Source organism: Myotis nattereri, assembly GCF_964212035.1.
Source record: "Myotis nattereri genome assembly, chromosome: 14".
Taxonomy (NCBI): domain Eukaryota; kingdom Metazoa; phylum Chordata; class Mammalia; order Chiroptera; family Vespertilionidae; genus Myotis; species Myotis nattereri.
The window spans coordinates 12,730,193-12,752,300 of NC_138089.1; the positions used below are offsets into that span (position 1 = coordinate 12,730,193).

At 43.4% G+C, this 22,108-nt stretch overlaps 1 protein-coding gene across 1 annotated transcript in view; it reads right to left on the reverse strand.

Moving 5' to 3' along the window:
* The window catches only part of SYNPR (synaptoporin), a 264,572-nt gene extending 242,768 nt beyond the window's left edge, over positions 1 to 21,804 (reverse strand). The window contains exons 1-2 of the mRNA XM_081105760.1: positions 21,577 to 21,804; positions 21,400 to 21,465 (exon numbers count right to left, since the gene is read on the reverse strand). Of these exons, the coding sequence (XP_080961886.1) occupies positions 21,400 to 21,465; positions 21,577 to 21,594 (84 nt within the window). The 5' untranslated portion in view covers positions 21,595 to 21,804. The remainder of the gene's footprint in view (positions 1 to 21,399; positions 21,466 to 21,576) is intronic.
* Positions 21,805 to 22,108: the final 304 nt, after the last annotated feature.

Below are 22,108 nucleotides of genomic sequence, written 5' to 3' on the forward strand. Positions count from 1 at the left end.
GGGTGGGGAGTTAGTAGTTACAAACTTCAGATTGGAGGTCAGCCTGCCCGGGTGTGAAGCCTGGCCCCTTCATGCAACTTATGTGTGACCCAGGGAGTCACACATCTCTTCATCTGTAAAATGGAAACAATAATAACATCTCATTCTTTGTATTATTGAGAAAACTGAGCTGGGTAATGCCATACCCCACACCAGATAAAGCACAAGATGGCGTTAGATTCACACATGCGGGCAAGGAGCCTACTGAGGAAGCTCCCTGAGAGGCACACAGCCCAGCACACGGGGGGCAGTCAGTCTGTGACAACTCTAACTGCTACTGTCCAGACACTTCCTCCAGTTATTGAGTGTAAATGTTATCATGTAGGGTCACAGGCACAGTAAAAATAGTAACAATTGAAAAGGAAAACCCTCCGAGAGCAACTGAATGAATTTACCTTCCTCAAGTCTAAATCAAGTTGACATCAAAACCATGATTAAAATCACCTGTTTCCCAAGAGCACTCTCCATTTGCATAAAATCCTCCTGAAATTGGACAAAGAAAACATAATCCTTCTCAAAGATGGAGAGAGAGCTTTTCTTCGAATTTTGAAGTCATAATTAAGCATATTGAGTTTCCTGTAACTTGATCTTTATCATTATAAGAAACTCTTGGGCAAATTTTAATGGGCCATCTGCAAACTAATTTGTATTGTTTTCCATCGCTGGCAAAAGTGATAGAAGAGGGCGGGTTGGATAAGTGAGTCCCTAGGAAGCTGTCAGTCTGCTCTGCCAGCGAAAGAAGTCGTCTGCCTTCATGCAGTGTCCTACTTAGAATGGAAACCTATTTAACGTTGCAGGAGTAAGGAATCCAAGATTGCTCTACATTCAAACATGGTGAAAGGGAACATATTGAAAAACCGTAGTAAAGACAGGTGCTTTCTTCCTTCCCCCAAAGGCTTGCTCCTCGAGGCGGCAAGGCTGCACCTGAACTTGAATAGCCATCTCAAATCAAGAAGCCTGACATTCATCTGGGAGATGAATAAGACAGCAGTCCTTGCCTCCAGGGATTCACAGAGGATAAAGGGGTACAAATGTGACTCTTATAGGGTGCTGCAAAAGAAAGTAAAGAAAGCGTGCTTTGAGACCCCAAGGCTCTCAGGATAAGGGAGAGACATGTGAAAGGTTGTCTGGGATGGAGATGTGGCATCTGAAGTGAGCCTTCAGTGTTGGGTTCAACATTGGCAGGTGGGGATGCGGAAATTGGGTGAAGAGGCATCCCAGCTGCAGCGGCTGTCCTCCCAGTGTGCCAGGACTGCGGGATTTCCCGGGACACAGGACGTGGGTGTTAGAACTGGGAAAGTCCAGGCCAACTAGATGAGCTGTCATTTTAGGAAATGCACGTTGGGCTGGAGCTGGTTCTGAGAATTAACAGCTCATTTGTCAAGGGCAAGGTGCCTGAAAGGTGGGGTATGGGTGGGTGACCTGCAGCTCAAACACCCAGTTTGCTTGTTAAAAAGAAAGAAAAGATGTTTAGCACCTACCACTGATTTACAAAAGCAGAATTTCTGGTGGTGAGGCCTAGGTGTGTGTGTTTTAAACAAATTATCCAGGTGGTTATAAATACCAATATAGTCTGAAAACTGGCAGAAAACAGGGTTTGTGTAAGGAGAAAAAAAATCTTCAAACCCAAATCTCATATACTCACTACTTATATATTCAATAAGCTTTCAATTTTTTTAGAGTATCAGGAATAAAGTTATTTTTCCTGCTGTATATCAAGTTAGCTCAAAAATGAGCCACTTAAAGCAGCAAACACTTACTATTGCACATAACTTCTGCAGGTCAGGAACCCAGGAGAGCTTAGTTGGATGGATCTTGCTCAGGGTGTCTCATGAGATTGCAGTCGAATTGCCATTCAGGTCTACAGTCCTCTCAAGGGCTGGAGAACACATTGTCAAGGCCACTGGTTCACTGGTTTGCAGGCTCACTTCCTCCCTGGCTGCTGGTGGGAGGCTGACTCAGAGTAACGTGGGAGGGGACTGCGTACAAATGTGACCCCTGGGAGGGGCGGGTCCATGGGGACCACCTTGTAGGTTAACCAGTACATAAACTCATTCCCAAACTGGATCCATTATAGAGACCTGGAAACTGAGGCTCAGAAGAATAGAACTCTCCCCATTGTTCTCTAGGTACCGCGGCAGGATCAGGACTGAAATCAAGATCTCTCTGACCCTGAACTTTGGCAAAATCTTTTAACCACGACACTGGTCTTCACAAAAAGCAAATAAAATTATCATATGAAGTCATACTTACTGGGACACTGATTTGTCTTACCACCAAATAATACAATTATACATTTAATACTAAATTTAATATTAAATAAAATTAATGAGTAAAATTAAATAGCATAAATTGAACTTCCAGAAAGGCCAACTTTTCATTACAAATCCTTTGCTTTTGTTCCAGTAAGACACACATGATGTTTTTGAGAAAAGACATAAAAAGACTGTGATACTTAGAGTCCCCAGAGGAAGCACATGTTGAGTATTTTTCATGAGTCACTTATATGATTCTCACCTGTGACATTTTTAAATCACGGAATTCCATCTGGGAGGCTCGGAGAGAAAGACAAAATCTTTCACCAAGAAATGAAAGGCTGTAGCATCCCTGTAACTTACAGGGTCAATTCCCTTGGAAGTTATGCGACTTCTCTGGCCTGCTCTTCACTTTGCTCTTAGCAATCCTGATATTGTTTAAAGAGAAAACCTGCATCTAGATGACCAGTCACTTAACATTTCTTTTGCGCACACACACACACACACACACACACACAACCTTTTTTACTCACCTGATTCTCAAGGTGATTAAAGATCTTATGGTTTTGGAGTTGGACCGGCATCAGTATGTCATTCTCTCTCCCCTTCGTCCCCAAATGCTTTCCCCATGCGAGAACCACTTGCAGAAGAGGATCTGATGGCAGCCATTTCCACACAATATGAAATCAACCCAGCTCTTACTTTTTCCAAGAAAATTTGCCATTTCCATGTTGTTACTAACTGCAGATGAACAGCTTTTTTGAGTAATTCTCAAAGAAAAGGAACGAAGAAAAGCCGAAAGCACTCATTGGAGAATTCATGTGCTGTTTCAAAGTAAAGTTGGAGCAGGTTTATATGCTGCAGCAATTGTACGGCCCTTGGCAACAACCTATATTTGCTCCTCAACTGCCCAGAATGACCCACTGGGAGGGTTTCATGAACTCCATGGGACCTCATCGGGTCATGAACCCCATTACCCTTAACCTCATAATAGATCTTGATGGGCAGTGTCCCCAGAAAACTCAGCTTTCTCCAGGTAAAACTCAAAATGACCATTCTGCTTTATGGGCCAAGGCAAGGTAACACCAGACAATGGTGTAGCTTCTTTAAAAATCTCATCAAAAACTGCTCACAGAGTCTATAAAAGATCGTCTGTGAAGTGATAATACATTTTTAAAACTGGGGAATAGAAGAAACTGAAGTCCACATTCAGTGCTTTTTATAATTCTTCATAGTACTTATTGAGAGCCAGGCTTCTCCTACGTATTTTACATACATCTTAAAATTCCATGATCACAGAACATGTATGAGGTGAGTATACCTATCCCAACTTTAAGGTAAAATAATTAAAAACTGTTCCATGGTGGCTATTAAATATTACTAATGCTTTATTTCAATAATGGAAATAAATACTTTAAATTTTTGATAAAAAATTATATTTTACTGATGAGTATAATATATCATATGCCTACATAGTTTGCACCATTGAAAGAAAGCAGTGTAGAGGACAGTACAATGAACTTCGAGTCAGGCTTGCTCAGATTTAAATCCTCTTCCTACAAGGTATTAGTCATGTGGCTTTGGACATATGGTATTTCCAAAACTCAGTTTATTAATCTCCAAAATATCAGCAACCTCACAGGTAGTGATGAGGAGACATCAAGTCTGTCACATGCCTAGCATGAAGGAAATAAAAAGTTTTGTTTCCTTCCTATGTACGTGTTTGAACAGTAACAGGAATGCCTAGTTTATGTTGGCCAACACCAGCCCAATTCACTAGGACAGAGAAGGAAACCACGGGTCTCCCAAAACAAAGGGAGAAATTTCGTTTATGAAAGTTCAAATAAGTGAAGGAACAATGTGGGAGTCTGAGATGGTTCTAGAAGGATGGGCAACATCTCAACAGGGGATAAAATGTTAAACAAGAGACGTTGAAGAGGAATGGCATTCCAGATGGGAAAAGGACCAATTCATACATTCATACATCCATTCACTTAGGAAATACTTGGGTGCCTACCATGAAATAGGCCCCACCTTATCCAATGCAATTGTGGAGATGATGTTGACAGACAAGCTCACCCTCGTGGAACACACATGTCAGTAAAGCTGTGGCAACATTCAGTGCTAAAGTGAAATTAATTCATTAGACATCAGGTGAGCACTTGAATCTGCAAGCTGCAGAAAATGGAAATGTTACAAAATCCGGAAGTGTCAAGAAGTGGCACAAATTAATGTCATAGGCATCCACCTGCTAGTTACTGCTAAGTTCCTACAGAGAATCTTCTAAAATAGTTAAGTTCTCCTCATTAAACCATGTGTATTTAAGCACAGGCCTGCTACAATATACTTGGAAGAACTGTATAAATTACAATCTGTCATTTTCAGAAGATTCACACATCACAGCCTCAGGACAGAAAATCATTTACTTTGGTGAAGGAATACGGTAGGAAATGTTAGTTGTTCATACACTTTAGTTACAAAAATAAATTTCTCAAAATAGTAAATGTTGCTATATGCATCACACTCAAAATGAGGTGGTAAACATGCCCTCCACCTGTTTCTTTCATACCAATCCAAACTAAAAATAAACTAAGTACTTGGAGTTTTTCTACATTTTGTTCTATGGCTTTTAAGCTAGCCAATAGTTACAAATGTATGTCTTTTAAGTATAAAAATTTTTAAATAACTGCTCAAAATTCATAACCCTTTCCAAGGGCCCAGTAAGCAATTTCATACCTGAAGGTCATCCAAAACATTATCTAAATTATCCAGATTTATTTCTCCAACTTATCACAGTAACACAATTGAAAAGAAAGGCTGGCCCTAGCTGGTTTGGCTCAGTGAATAGAGCGTCAGCCTGCGGACTGAAGGGTCCCAGGTTCGATTCCAGTCAAGGGCATGTACCTTGGTTGCGGGCACATCCCCAGTTGGGGGTGTGCAGGAGGCAGCTGATCGATGTTTCTCTCTCATCAATGTTTCTAACTCTCTATCCTTCTCCCTTCCTCTCTGTAAAAAAAATCAATAAAATAAATTTTAAAAAAGAAAAAAGAAAAGAAAGGCTGTGTCTGCAAAACACCAGCTTAATAGCAGGTGATGAAGGAAAGATGAGCATTCCCATTTTTCCAATGAGGGAGCTGAGGCTCAGAAAGTGACTTGTTTAAGGTCACATGGGGAAACAAAGATTCAAGCCTAGATTTTTAAATCCAGTTCTCTTTTCAATAAATCATATTTCACTGCATTTAATGGAACTATTTGACAGAAAAGCATCCTCCACAGCTTCCTGTGCCAATGTGCTTTGTGAAAAATTAGGTCTAACTGCAGTAACAGTCCTATCTTTGATCAGGTTCCTAGAGGCCGATCCTGAGACGGAGGTTCAGATGGTCTCGATGTATTGTGTAGTGCTCTCCAGGAATCAATGGAGAGAGGAGGAGAGAGAGCAGGGAGAGGAACCGGGCAAGGATATGGTGTCGGCTGGAGGCTAGCTTCAGCCTGATGCCACCAGGTGCTCTAAAGTGTGAATTGTACCAGAGGTGGTTCCACCTTGAGGCAAAGGAACAGCCTTGTGTACCCCAGGAAGTTTCCCCTGGGAAGAGTGTAAGGCCCGGGGTGAGGTGCCCTGCATTCAACCAAAGGCAATTCTCTCAAGAAGGGGCAGTTCTGACCTGGTGGCAATCAACATTCACAAAAGCTGAGAGAGGGGGAGAGGGCTGTGCCCTGGCTGGTAAAGGGGCTATGGACAGGAGACCAGCAGAGTCCATCATAATTGCTTTATCTTTAAAGCAAACCTGAAGTTTAGCACCAGGCTGGCGAATACCAACACCATGCTACACTTCTTTAACTAAAGCATTTGAGTCACAAGTTCCATGAGTACACTATGGAGAGGGATAGGTAGGTAGATAGATAGATAGATAGATAGATAGATAGATAGATAGATAGATAGATAGATGATAGATAGATGATAGATACTGCAATGTACTTTCTAGAATCCACATTCATAGATCAGAACACAAGCAGATTTTATAAGGGGCTCTGGATAACAAATTGCCAAAGTAGAGTTTGCCAGGCATCATTGGGAGATGAGTACTATTTCCTCCTTCTCCCTCTCCCCATCTCTGTACCCCCACCAGCTCTTCTGTGAAGTGTTCTTCTGACCACTTGGAACAGTTGTCGGAAACATATCCAAATCACTCTTGAGCAGCGCACGTGAAAAACGCATCCCAATTCTGCAATCAAGGACACTCATCATTTGCTGCTCATTTTAATAGTAAGCACCTCTAATGATTAATGAATTCAATGCTGCTACATTCGACGCCTGGATATGCCTCATCCAGCCTCACAGGAGACAGAAGGCAGATTAGCATCCTCAACACCTAAGTGACTGTCACCACCCACAGAGATACCTCGTTTGTGCTGGCTTCTCAATTAGTGTGCAAGTGGGAGGTTGTGGTTCAGCATTGATTACCAACTGCCTGGGACTCTGATTTTTTATAAACTTCATATTTCCTCACACTTGAAAAAAGTTACTACCAGTGAAGTAGAGATAACAACCATCTCTCCCACTCATTGCCCTTTCTAGAAGAATCTCCCTCCCCCCACCATTGCCTCTGTATACTATGCGGTCCTGCTCCTCTCCTCAAATCTGGCAGCAGGCAAGGCCAATCAGCCACTTCCCCTCTTTGGAGAATGTGTATATGAGGAACCCTATTGGACACTTGAACTGTGCAGTTAGATATTGTCTTGTTTGAATACAAAAATATTTACAGTAAAAGCCAGTTTGAATGGATTATGGCTCCTTGCAACCAAATGATTTCCACTTAATGATCTCTGATCCATTGAATGAGCAGATGAATTCTTAAAAAATAATAATAAAATAAAATAAAAAGCTTAGTCAAAACTTAGTGGAGAGACGAAACCGGTTTGGCTCAGTGGATAGAGCGTCGGCCTGCGGACTGAAGGGTCCCGGGTTCGATTCCGGTCAAGGGCATGTACCTGGGTTGCGGGCACATCCCCAGTGGGGGATGTGCAGGAGGCAGCTGATCGATATTTCTCTCTCGTCGATGTTTCTGACTCTGTCTCTCTCCCTTCCTCTCTGTAAAAAATCAATAAAATATATTAAAAAAAAAAAAAAAACTTAGTGGAGAATGCAGCAACTTTTTGAAGAAAACCTATTGTGTGTCCATGCCAAAGACTAGTAACTCCCCCCCAAGACCCACTCTCTCCTCAACCTTAGTAATAGTTCTGCTGGAGGTATCAACATGCCCAACTACAAACTCCATTTCCCAGCTTCTCTGGCAGGTGACACAGTTATAGCCAATGGGTGTTCTGGTTCCCAGAGTCTCCCATATAGGATTGAGCTGCCGTTGCCAATCATGGCAGCATTTTAAATAATGTACTCTACTTGCCTTACTTCCATCCATCCCATTCTCCACCGCTTACCAGTGTTTCCTGGGACTGCCTCCCAAATCAGCTGCTACTACAACCCTTCCCTGCTTTTGGGGGCACTCAAGCTAAAACAGGAACCAGCTTCCATGAGGCCGCTCTTCACTAATGGCGGGTGGGAGCCAAAAGGTTACTGTTTCACCCTTCTGTCCCCAAGGCAGATACGAGATATGTTCTGAGATATGTTGCATGAGGCTGCTCAGGATGCCCTGTGAGTCTGAGTAACAGTCTCCAGCAGGGATGACCAGCTCCATCACATACCCTCCTATTGTTTTTCCCTCCTTGTCCATCTGCGTTTCACTTCCCTGGGCCCTCATTCCTGGCTGCCTAGGATCACTTCCAGGAAGTTAGCCTCATCGAGGCTGCCTTTGACTTAGGTGCTGCTCTCCAGGGGATCCAAACTAGACTGCTTCACTAGGACAACTGGGCCATCTCCAAATTCCATATCATTTATGGGCGATCTAACCAGGTGGGCGTGAGAAACATTCCCAGTTGTTTCTAAGGCTGACATGCGGACACCACAACCGTCCGCATCTCTACCTCCGTTCCTTTCTTACTCTGATTACCATGCTCTTGTTCCTCTCTAATGGGCATTTGCAAGCTAATGATACACCACATAGGGTCACTGTCACAACACTGCCAGACTACCTTGCTAATCATAAAATAAATAAATATCTCAAGATAATTTCCTGATAACTAAACGTCAAAGAAACTGTAATTTCTCCTTATCACATAATATTGAGCAATCATTGTTGCTTTCAGCCTACTTCCCAAATAAAATGCATATCCTCATTAAAACTAATAGCTATTATTATGAGATATTCTTGTGCTAATAAATCAGTGCAAACTTTAACAACTGTCATCTTGCTTCATATTGGGGGCAAACATAAAAGGTTATTAATGTGTTTTATATTTTATTTCAATATATAAAATTCATACACAGATGAAAATACATAAAACAAAAAGCATAAACTAAAGAACTAATAACGATTGAAAATTCTGTGTCTATTAAATTTCTGGACATTGGTTAAAAAAACTTCCTGCCACCAACTATGTGATGTGTTGAAAAATAAATGTAAAGATGAGTATTTTAAAGAACAAACCACTTCAGTCCCTACCTAAGTCATTTGCTGAAGCTTAGCACAGGGTCCTTGCAAACCAGATAAATAAATAACGCTCTGCACTTGTGTTGTCCAATATGGCAGCCACTAGCTATTTAAATTAAAAATGATTAAAAAATAAGGAAAATGAAAATTTGGTTCCTCAATTTTAAGTGTTCAATAGCCACATGTGGTTAATGACCACTGCCTTGAACAGTGAAGACAGACATTTCTATTATTGCAGAATGTTCTGTTGTACTATCCTACTGTAGATAAGTATTCAGAATTCTCCCCCATTAGACTTCATTTATTCGTTGATTCTTTAACTACAAATAATTAAATTGCACTTTTTATGAACAGAGTTCTTTGATGTTTCACTGGTAGATTAAGAAATTTTTTTCTCAATGCATTAACTGGTACCCAGGGCTGGATTACGAACTGACCTACATTGCTAATATGAGCCACTACCTCCACCCCTGTTAAATTTTGTCCCAAGAAGACCTAGTCCCTATCATTTTATGCTTCCTAGATATCTAGTGAAAAAATTTTATTTTATCTGAAAGGCAAAAGAGACCTTTGGACTCGCTAATTCCATCATTTCAAAAACCAAGCTGGGGTTAATTTCTAACACGAAGGTTCCCATCATCCATCCACCAGACAAATGGCTCCTCAGTGCATCCTGAGCCAGAAGATCTGGGTCAGGCCCTTGAGGTACAGAGACAAAGCCCCTGAGGTCTGGCGCTGTGCGTGCTGCGAACAGCTGGAGTCTGTGGGCCATACTCGGAAGTCAGCCATGCTTTGTTTATTCTACAAAGGAGGGGCCTCACAATGTTCAAAAAATAAGCCATTTCTTCCAACATTAAAAACTCCCAAGATTAGCACCAAAATTATTATTTCTATTTCTCAAGGAGAAAAAGCTATCTCTGGACATACGGGGTTGGAGCAGAAGCAGCGAGTCTTACAGGCAGAAATCCCTGTTCCCACGGGCCAACACCGCTGAGGCCAGCACTGCCTCTTACTATGGCCTGCTTCCTGCGTCCTCACAGTATGTGCCTTGCCCGCCGGTAGGCCCTCTGGTCCCAGCATCCACCCAGGTTCTTCAAAGGCAGATTGACCAAGGCGGGAGAAGACCCTGAGTGCCTCCCGAACAAATCAATGAAACAAGATGGACAAGCTCCAGGGTCTGCACTTCAGAAGCAGATGTGGCCGGGTTGAGGGGCAACAGGCCGAGAAGGCAGGGAACCCCAGGACCAGCCCTCTAAGTATTTCCCAGCATTTGCCTAGGTAACCGTGGTCCTGACTCATACAAATGAAATATCAAATCAAATGAAATCAAAACCATCCTTTCATCTACTGTTTCACCATGTGGACTCATAAGAAAAAACATTTTTACAAGTACTCGGCTTTGAACTACAAAGAGAACGGAAGGCTCTGCTCTGCCTGCCCCCGACAGAATTCACTGCCTGAGACAAATCAGTAGCTTCGGTCAAACCCCCACCTCAGTGGATTTTGCCCTGACCGGTACCACCTGCCTGGCTAAATGGTGGGGCTTGTCCCTCCATGATGGCAGGCCTGTTGGCCAGGATGGTTCTTCCCTAGGAATCTGATCTCTGGGAGAGAATCAGAACTTCGCTTCCTTTCCAACTGTTAGATTAAGTACTGAAGTCTTTTTGAAGCACAGAAGACCTAAGTTCTAATCTCAGCTCTTTAATTCTAGACTGTGCTCACTCAAACATTACTTATTTTTCTAAACCTCAAAGTTCTTGCCTAAAGAGAGGGGAAATAACGATGCGTCCATTCTAAGAGAGACGCTAGAATTAAACGGCATCACTCGGCACAGCGCCTTGGGGCTCAGTAAGTACACAATAGATGTCCATCCACAGAGAGGCCAACGTGCTCCAAATAGCCATATGTGCGCAAAGGCAGGGTGCATCCATAATGCAGTCTCTGTGGTAGCAAGGGTGGTCAGGCGTGTGATCCACGAAAGACAGGAAATGCCCCTGGCATCGGGCAGCTGCTGAATTTATTCTACTAGTAGGGTGTTCTACAGCCATGAGCCACATAAGCCCCAGGAGTCCTCAGATGGTGCAAGAGCACCCCACCCACTCTGCTTCTCCATCAAAAAATTATTCAAGTTCCAAGTGTCTCACACCTGAGGTAGGTGTAGTACAAATTTGTGCAAGTGTGTCACTGCCTACAGGTACACCAGATTCACATTTCAGAAAGGTAGTAAATATAGATCAACACTAATGAGAGTCATCTAAAGTAAAATAATAAGTAACTTATGATAAATAAGTTTAATATATAATTAAAATGTAAATAAAATGGCAAACAAAAAGTATTTATATTGTAAAAGATTTGTAATAATAGTAACTACCTTTGGCATTCTAAAAATTACATAAACATATTCTTATATAATGATTCAGAAAGGAAGGCTCATATTTGTCCTCCCAAGTCAAAGTACAGCAATCCAAATAATTTCCCAAACAGTGTAGCACAGTGGCCTAGAAAGATTAAGGCATTAGCTTATCTAAAAGTCCATGTGAACAGCATCATAAGTTGGTGGCCTTGGCTGTTGCCTTACAAATCCATTCTATTCATTAAAATATTTCAAAAGAAAATAAGAATATAAACAATTTTATGAAAAAAAGTGCAATCTCATTGCAAAGTTAAAAAGTGTACAAATTCAATCAAGGTTTCATTTTCATCTGTGAAAATGGAAAAAAAAAATTTAACTGATAATGCCCAGAGTGGTACCTTCTCATTGGAGGGCAATTTGGCAATTGTTTCAAACCCCTTAAAAATGTATAACCTTTTGAACCAGCAATTCTACATCTCGAAACTAAGTAAATAATAATAGAGGTACAGTAACCATTTATCATAAAGGAGGGATTTTTTGCAGGTTTTAAAAATACATAATATACATTTGGAAACTACTTAAATTAAATAATTTCCAAGACAGGAATACAGTGTAATAATATATAGCCAGCAAAATTATGGAGAAAGTTATTTAATCTAGTGGCATGGAAATACAATCATAATGTATTAAGGAGAACAAACCAGGTGACAAAGCAGTGCCTGTTCTAAGAACCCATTTGATATGGGTTGAATTGTGCCCCCGACCCAAGATTTGTATGTTGAAGTCCTTACTCCTAGAATGTGACTTTTTTTGGGAATAGGGTCACTGCCAATGTAATTAGTTGATGAAGTTACATTGCAGCCAGGTGGGCCCTAATCTAACATGCCTGGTGCCACGTTAAAAGGGGAGATTTGGACATGAACACACCCACAGGGAGAACACCTGTGGAGACAGACAGCATCGGGCGCTGCATCATCTAGAAGCTAAGGAACACCAAAGATTCAGCTTGGAGAGAGGCATGAAACAGACCCCTCACACCCCGCAGAAGAAGCCAAACCTGCCCACACCTGCTCTCAAACTTCCAGCCTCCAGACTGGCGGACAATAAATTTCTGTTGTTTACGACACCCGGTTGGTGGTACTTTGTTATAGCAGCCCCAGCATCCAGCACATCATTTTTTTTTTCAGTAGAAAATGCTGCTTGAGCATAACAAACAAAAACCCACCTTCATGTTTTAGGAATGCTTCGTTGTATTTGTAGATATCACACCATCATCTTGAACAAACTCTCCCTTTGTTAGAGTTACCGGACACTCTGTCGGGGTTTTATAGGCACCATCTTACTCAACCCTCATAGCAGCCAAAAGACATGACTCCTCCGATCTTCCTTTGCTGCCTGCAGACCTGAGGACCAGCACGTGCCACCTGCTTCATGTCCCCAGCTGGAAAGAAGGACCAGGATTCCAGCCAGAGGCTCATTCCAAAGCCCATGCTCCTTCAAGCCCCTCGCTATCCCTCAGGGATTGCTGCTCCTCGACCAATTCCTCACCTCCCCTGCCTCAAACGCCCCATTCACCCCAGGCAAGCTAATGACTTTCCCATGAGTAAATATTCAGGACCAAATCATTTAATTTGGATATGAATATTTAATTTAAAACAAAAACCCACCTTCATGTTTTTCTCTTTTCTACCACATTAATAAACACAAGAACACCACTTATGTACTCTTCCAATGCGGTCTTCTAACATGAACAGTCAGAGATGAATTAACCTAACAGTGTATGAACAAGGAGGAAGGGTATGTGGTTTGCGGAAATACTTGTTGCCTGGGCTATCTCATCGCCAGGCAAAGCCCCATCATTTCTTTCAGGAAGAGACCTCCCAAGTGATGGACCAGGTGGCACAGGCTGGTAGAGCCCATGTGCAAAGGGCCCAGGGTACACCCCTCAGATAACCATCCGTGTGACTCCACCAATGATCCCCTCCTCAGAGAGGTTCTAGGAATGCTGCCCCCCAATCTCAACGATGCCACATCTTCTCCTTGACAAACGTGCCAGTGCTACCGTAATGGAGGAAATGCTGGTGAAAAGAATAATTTATTCTTCCACCAGCCACATAAAGGTCTGCTCAGCCTAATGTGCACATGCCTTGAAGAACTGCCCCTCCCACTGCTCCAGATGAAAGAACAGTCCAGGGAGCATGATCTGAATCCCATGATGCTTTCTATTCCGGGCACAAGACAGGACCAGTGGGCATCTGACGCATGGGCAGCCCACCCACAGTCTGATGCAGCCTGGGGCTGAGAGCTGTGTACAAACTGAAAAAAAGCATTAGCTGAACCTATTAGCTGAACCTAGCTGAAAAAAAAGACTGTACCCTTTTACGTAATGATGTTTACTTTGAATTTATATTAGTTCACACAAACACTCCATCCATGCTTTTGTTCCGGCCCTCCGGTCCAGTTTAAGAACCCGTTGTGGCCCTCGAGTCAAAAAGTTTGCCCACCCCTGGGTTAGACTGTAGGTCCATGGACCAAAGAGTTGCGGGTTCGATTCCTGGTCAAAGGCATGTACCTCAGTTGCAGGTTCCATCCTGGACCCCAGTAGGGGCATGTACAGGAGGCAACCAGTCAACGTGTCTCTCCCACATTGATGTTTTCCTTTCTCTCCTCTCCCACCCCCTCCCTCCTTTCCATTCTCTCTAAAAATCAATGGAAAAAATATCCTCAGGTGAGGACTAAAAAAAAATAAAATAAAAAAATGTGTTCTGGGAGCCATCAGGAGGCTGACTTCATCTAGTGACAACACCCTACTCAGAGAAGTCCTCCCAAAAGAAATGACATCTAAGCTGACACCTGAAGACACAAGATGAGTTTGCCAGCTAAAAGGGTTTGGTGAAAAGAGAGAGGGAGAGTATTCTAGGCAGAGGAAATAGTGCAAAACTCCATCAGATCAGCAAGAAACCATGACCAGGGCCCCCAAACATCTAAGAAATGTGAAATGTGTACAGAGCAAGAGATTGGCTTTCTGTGTGAGAGCTAAAAGGGGTAAAGGTGGACTTCCCCAAATTTTGATGGCAAATCATTCTCTCTTGTGGGTTCCAAAGAGACCACACAGATTAGGATATAGGCAAGAGGGTAGACAGTGATCAGGAAGGACTTAGCCCTCAGTGGGCAGAGATCAGGCACTTACAGGTCATGCCTCACTCTACTCCCCGGGCAATTATCTTATGGTATTGAGAGCCACTCAGAGTGGAAAAGAAAGTATTCATCATCACTATCATCATGATCACAATGATCTTTAACTTTTGGAAGACATTTAATAGTTTGCAAAGTGTTTTACAAGCTTTATCTCTCTTAAAATTTCCAACACTATGATAGCCAAAGAGTACTGTCCCCAATATTCAGATGAGGAAACTGTTCTCCAAGGAAGGCTAAGATAATAGAATGAACAAAAATAATTACAAATACAGCCCAGGTTAAATACATGCCTACTGAAGATGACGACTCAAAAGCAGGTAGTGGTTCTGTACAAGCATTCCTTAGAGACTTTCTAGTATTCTTTTCTACTAACACATGACTATTTTTCTTAACTGCATCAGGGAAAAATGTGATTACTCTGGGAAACAGAGACACTAAGAATGATGCCCCTACTTGAGCATGAGTCCAGAGTGATTGGAATATTCCTATTGGGAGACTCCCAAGGGCCGGGTGCACCTGGGCATTAGGGTGGGTATAGTGCCCATGATTGACCCTATAAGGACCCTCATCTGGAGAATTCAGCTGGACATACCGCACGTCTTTCAAGGGTAAGGAATGTTTGTGGATTATGATTTGAGAAAGATCAGGAACATTCTCGCCCCACAACTCAAGAAAAAATTCCCATGAACCAAGTGCCTGTCATTCTTCCATTAGAACTTTTCCTTTGGCTTAACTCTGGGTTCTCTAGAATGTTCTTCAAAATGAAGATATTTGAAGGAGCAAGTCCCTGGAGTCACTCATGCTATGGTAACAATAACCATGGAAGCATGATTTAGGGCAGTGGTTCTCAACCTTCCTAATGCCACGACCCTTTAATACAGTTCCTCATGTTGTGGTGACCCCCAACCATAAAATTATTTTTGTTGCTACTTCATAACTGTAACTTTGCTATTGTAAACAATATGTAATTATATTTGTGTTTTCCAATGGTCTTAGGTGACCCTTGTGAAAGGGTCGTTTGACCCCCAAAGAGGTCGAGACCCACAGGCTGAGAATCGCTGATTTAGAGGTAGAGGGACTAGCAAGAGTGAAGACAGATTTTCTGCTTCAGATTTTTACCAAGACACTAATTTGCAACAAGTGAGCCATAATGTTCTAAATTACCCACTGGTGGATTTCTCTTTTCTCCTTTTCCATCATCACCAGAATCATCCAAATCATCCTCATCATCACCTTCATAGTTATTGGTTGAGCACATATAGCCCAGGCACTGCACACGGTTGTTTACTTGGGTGAGGTCATTTAATCATTTATAGCAACGCTTTGAAGTAGGAACTCTTATCAGTCCCATTTTATAGATGATAAAAATGAAACCTAGTGAATTTAAATAATTTGCCCAAGGTTCCCAAACTAGTAAAGAATAAAATCGGTATTCAAATTCCTAAGAAATACTTTTATCTTTTTTTCTGTATTTGTGAGGCCAAACACCAACTGTCTTAATAAACCCAGAAAAGCATTAAGTGATGAATCTGTTAGCACACTGGGGAGTTGCTCTGTTATGAAAAGTGTATTTATTGATTCAGATTCCAATTGCACATAATTTCTGTCATTAATTGTGAGACTAGAAAGTTATAATTAAATCCACATTAACGTAGCTTTGAAACTGCATCCGACCTCCAGTAGCAGATTGCTGCTCATAATTTAAATAAACTGTATGTTGGAATTTCCTGTCTTGTTTATACTTAGAAAAAAAAAGTTGTTTGACTCATGCACACAGATTTTTTAAAGAAAATAGAAAAAAAGACCAGAAAATAAGATTAAATCATTTGCTATATTATCAAAGTCTTTTTATACATATTTAATATGAAAAGACACTGTATTTTAATGAGAACCTACTCTACCTTGGTTAATAGCCAACAGAAAATAAAACAATATAAACGACAATTACTGTCTATTGAGTTTATGTCTAAATACAAACACTGCCTGGCGCTTCCGGAGGAGGGTTCAAATATACATATCTTACTGGGTGAGATAAACACCACAAAATAGGATAGTATGTGCCCTTTAAAGCTTCTTTGAGGAGTAGGGATAAAGATGGCAGCCACCTGTCACCCTGAAGGAAGCAGAAGACTGTAGCACTTAACACGGTTTGGAGGGAGAATGCCCAAGTCTTGGCTTTGCCATTTTCTCCAATTTTGTCCTCGATGCGTTAGTTAACATCCCTGAGCTTCAAGGTGAAATGGGGATGTTGGCGCCATACAGATTCAACAGGAGGATATATGGAAAGCACTGAAATATAGCGCCTCATCTGAAGCCAGCAAAACAAGGGCAGCTATTGTTACTTCCCTCATTGGGGGTTCAAAATGTTGGCTAATATTAGATTAGAGGAGACTCGATTAGATTAGGTTTAATGCTTTACTTTGTTACTACCAAGAGCATGATTATACATGCTATTAATATCAAGTAAGCAGTATAATGTTTGCTTGGAAAAGAGCTCAGAATTTAGATTAAGAAATGAAGATTATGTAAAGCAGGTGCCACCATTTAAATCAAGTAGACCCATACCTCATACATATATCAGACACACTACGCCTCTGGAGTAGCTGGCCTTCCTTGGAAAGGCAGAAAAGAAAGGCATCACGGAGATGTAAGCCCAGGGGTTGTAGCAGAAATGGCACAGCAAAAGTAGGGGCGTATGTCAAGAGTAAGAAGGAGAGGGCAACTGGGCAAGTTGACTCAGCAGCTAATTCTGTAGCAACAGAGTCTGGACCTACAGCGTTGTGTGGAGGACCAAGCAAAAGTCATGTTGAAGAGCTGAAGTCCTTCTGATGGCCTAAAGTCTGCACAGTTCTGCTCCTGGACAATGTGATGTGTTGGGTCCCCCACATCCCATTACACATAAACTCACAAGTGCAGATCCAGAGCCTTGTAAATAGTAGAGAAAATAAAGAGAGTGCTAGAAAAATATTTTAAGGGACGCGGGAGCCCCCACAGATCCAAGTCCTACTGGCAATGTACGCAAGTAGCAAAATAAGAATGACCAGTGGAATAAAAGGGGACATCTGTAATTCAACAATAAAGAGAAATGAGAAAAAGAATAATCAGTGGAATGCAGGATTATAACAACTTCTTTTTTCAAAGTCTGAGAAATGAAGTAAATTCTATATATATAGTATATAAATATAGTATATAGTATGTAGTATATAGTATATATGTATATAAATTCAATATATATAATGATTTCCAAATGATGGTTTAAGAGATTTGCTGGTCCTATTTTATCATCAGGGAATAAATGAAACAGACCACAAGAGTCAGTGCTGTGTCCTGAATTTTGGTTTTGGCCCAAAATATAGTGAAAAATCCCCTGACCTGGAAGCATGGAACAGAGAGCGGAATCTCAGAGGGAAAGCCGGGGAGGGTGGGTGGGTGGGAAGTAATCAATCAAGAACTTTGTATGCATATATGCATGGCCCATGGTCACAGACAATGGGGCGGTGAGGGCCTGGGGTGGGGAGAATGTGTGTGTGTGTGGGGGGGGGGGGGGGTGAGGTTGGAGGGGGTAAATGGTGGAAGAAAGGGGGACACTCAATACTTTAAACAATAAAGAATTATTAAAAATAATAATAATAATAAGTCCCCTAACCTTATTTAAGTGGAAATTAAGGATTTGGGAGTTTCACCTCAAAATTTTTGAAATTGGCTATAGCCTCTCCCTGAAGCTTGGCTTTATGTTCTGTAGAGTTTAAATCTACAGTAGCCATGAGCCCTTCCTAAGCAAAACACACATAAATAAAGTGCATTTTTCCCTAAGGTTACAAATCCCAAACTGGAAGGTGCCTTTAGAAGCAACATCACTTCAGATGGCCAATCCATAGGAAATCATTAAAAATATGAATTATGTTAAAGAATTACTCATGTGCACAACTGTGGACAAGTGATATGCCTAGGACTCTTCCAGAATACCACTGCTTTCCTCCACCCTCTCCTCTTCTCTCCCCTCCACACTTCAAATTCCATCAGAAAAAAAATCAGTTCTAACAATTCAGTGCATACAGCTGTACTTTATACTTACACAAATCATACACACACACACACACAATATTTTCTTTTTACAAAAATAGTACTGCAATCTATACATTACTTTAAAGTAATTAATGAAGAAATTTTCCACATGTTGATTAAAAGAATGAAAATCCCTTTTTTCCATTTAAAAATTTTATCAAATACTATGAATAAAACTCACTTTTTCTCACTTAACTTTCTCAAACACAATTACATATATGGACCTCCAAGTCAATGCTTATTAATTTAACTCATTCTTTTCAATGGCAGTATAATATTTCACATGTTTGAATCATACTTTTATGATTGTCTTATTAATGGACTTACTAATGGTTTCCTCTACAAATGATGTTGCAGTAAATATCCTTGAACATTTATCTTTACATAAACTTTGATTTCTACAGCATAAGTACTGAAAGTAGTTTAAAGACTTTAAAGCTGCTCTATCACAGAGCAGGAGAAACTGGGATGCTTTCAGTGCTCTGTCATTATACACTTGCATTTGTTGATCACTTACTGTTCACCAAGCACCATAAAAGGCTCTAGTGGGAAACACAGAAAAAATGGAACAATTTCCGGCCACCCAGGAGCTCACACTCTCACTGCAACATCTCCTACTGAACCAGATCTCAGAGTGGCTCCTCACGCCACTGCATGTGCATGGAACATGTTTTCTCCCCCCACCTCCCCATCCCGCCCCCCCCCCACGGACCTCCCCCAACCCCCATCAATGCGGGAGACTTTCTCAGCAAATAACCTTCTTCTATCTCTCTGCTCTTAGGTCTATACTTTAGCTCTTTCAAAATGTAGATCACCTAACTTACTCATTTTTAAGTGTGTTTTTTGGTCCATTATTCAATTTCTCTTCTTCAGATGAGAGGCTAATAACATTTAAAAGCCAAAGCCCTTCCTGCTTGGAGCTTAGAGGCCAAAAGAGAGAGAGGAAGGACTGTAAATATTTTAAATGTAATAACCTTTCTCCTATCTCTCTCTCTCTCTCTCTCTCTCTCTCTCTCTCTCTCTCTCTCTCTCAAACACACACACACACACACAAAGGAGAAAAAAACAACTATAATTCAGTAGGATAAATTCTCATAAATGAATGAATGAATGAATGAATGAATGCAATGGAAGCCCAAAGAATGGGGTGAATCATTCAGTTTGGGGTGAGGAAAGTGGAAGGAGTAAATATGAAAGAACTCTTCACGGAGTGGGTAACATTTTAGCTGAGGTTAAAAGACAAACATTTCTTCTAGGCACAGGGTGTGAGGGAATTGTACACAGTAGCAACAGAAATTGCCAGAGCTTTAAAAAGTGCTTTTAAGTTTTAGAGGGAGCTTAGCGCGGCCATCCTTCAAGTTTAATGAGCATGAGATATATCCAGGGAACTTACTTAAAACACAGATTCATGAGCAAGCACCCATCTTTTCAATATTTTTATTGATGTCCAGAAATCTGCATTTTTAAACATATTCATCCAGGTTTACCAGTCTTTGGAATATATCAGTATGGGCTGCGTGGTGAGGTGTAGCATGAAATAATGTTGCAACAGGAGTGTAGAGAATAGAAAGGGAATACTTCAGGTAAGTGACAATGCGAGACAATAAGGGAGTATATCAGAAAAATAATGTCAGGTCTTTGAATTTTGTTCTGAGAGACAATAGATTGGCAATGGAGCTATTATTTTGGTCAAAAAAAAACACCACTGTTTCATGGGGAACTTTATCGAGTGGCTGAATGAATGAATGAATTCTGAGAAAGCCAACTGAAAGTTTCCTGCACTGTGAGCACTGCTTGGCTGGTTTAACTCGCTTGTACAGAACACAGTTGTAGAATAGCCACCCCAGAACCTTCAGTTCAAGCTTTCCAACCGCTGTCTTGACGTATGTCCGATTGATAATGGCATGCATTGCTCTGCACGTCTGCAAACCCAGCAGATGTGATTATCCTGAAGATCATTCATGCGAACAGGCACCATGGCAGAGCCGCCAGGGCCAGATCCCAGGCCCGGGAGCTAAAATCTGGGAGGACAACGACTCTTACATAATTGCCCAGCTCATCTGTCCGAGGTAGGGCCTGTGATTAATGCTACATGACGGGCTTTGAACTTTCTGTTCGGATAGGTTCCCTTGCCTTCCAGACCTCCCAGCAGAGAGAACGTGTGACCCGCAGATTTCACTCTGAATAACCGTCATCCAAGCCAACAGCACGCTCATTGCTCTGTGGCCCCTGGGTTTCTCCGCCTCACTCCTCTGTCATTAGGCAAGTTGCCATTGGACTGTGGGGGTGTTTTTTAAAGGGGGACAAGTCATAGAACTTCCCACAGCCCAGCCGGTGAAGAAAGCTGCCCAAGGGAGGGGAGCGATCTCCCGGGAGACTCAGAAGAGCCCTCGAGGATGACCAGGGTAGAGAAACTAACGGAAGGAAGGAGCCCGGCTCTGTGCGCGGCATCTTTCCTAGCCTCGCAGCTTCTCTGCCCCTGGAGCTGCAGAGCAGGTGACACAGCGCTTCCAGCACCCACGCCCGGCGAGGACCCGTCCCCCGCGGGCTGACCAACTTTCCCCGCGTGGCCAAGTCCTCCCCGCCGCCGGCTCAGCCCCACGGCCCTCCTCGCGGGCCCGCACCCCCGCGGGGCCCAGGTGAGCCTCCACCTGCCCCTGCGTCCCCGTCTAGGGAGGAGGCGTCTTTCCGAGCCCCTCGCCTTTGCAACCTCGTCTGAGCGCCTGCAAAAATCCGTGCACACTCCCCCTCCGAGCGGCCCCTCGGCCCCGACCGCCCTCCGGAATGGCACCTGGGCATGGGGAGGATTGGGGGGGAGGATTGGGGCGGGGGGGCGGGGGGGGAGCCGGGCTTTGAGCGGAACCGAGCAGGGAGCACCCCACGGACCATCCTCACCCGATGGCGGGCCGCCCGCATCCCCTCCCCGCGACACTCCGCTACTCACCAGCTCCAGGGTTCGCAGGAAGGCGAGGGGCTCCTTCAGCGGCCGGAAGGTGCCCGCCGAGGCCAGCTTTGGACGAAGGAGATGAGAGAGAGAAAGGGAGAGCGTGAGGCTGGGGCTGGGGCGCGTCCCCGGAGCCGCGGGTCCCCAGCACCGGCCGCCCTGCGGGTCCCGTCCTACCTGGCTCACCGGGTCCATGGCTCTGCGCGGTCTCCCCCCCGCGGTTCCCTTTCCAGGGAAGTTCGGGGGCCGCCGCGGGCTGGTCCTCGGGGCCAAGAGCCCCCTCTCGGCAGGAGGCGAGGAGCGAGGCCGGGGCGGGCAGGGCCTGGGGGAGCGGGGGCCCCGCACTGGCTCTGCGCTGTGCGCTCCTCGCAGCCCGCGTGCGGGGTCCAGCAGAGCAGCCTCCCCGGCGGGAACGGCTGGAGGGAGGGGCTGGAGGGGGGCGGCGGGGAGGGCGGGAGGCCCCGCCCGGGGAGGGCTGCCATTGGCCGGCTGCGAGCTCGGGGGGCGGGCGAGGAGGTGGGCGAGGCAGAACCGCCAACCGGTGCCGGCTCCGCCCCGCGCGCCCTCGGGCTCCCGGGAAACTTCGGGGTTTGGGGTAGAGGCAGGCAGGCTGGCACCTTCAGCAAGAAGGCTCCCTGCCTGGAGAAGGGGCTTCCAGGTGCAGAGAAAGGCGCTCCCACTTTACATGCGGAGTGGCGTGAGTTCTGGT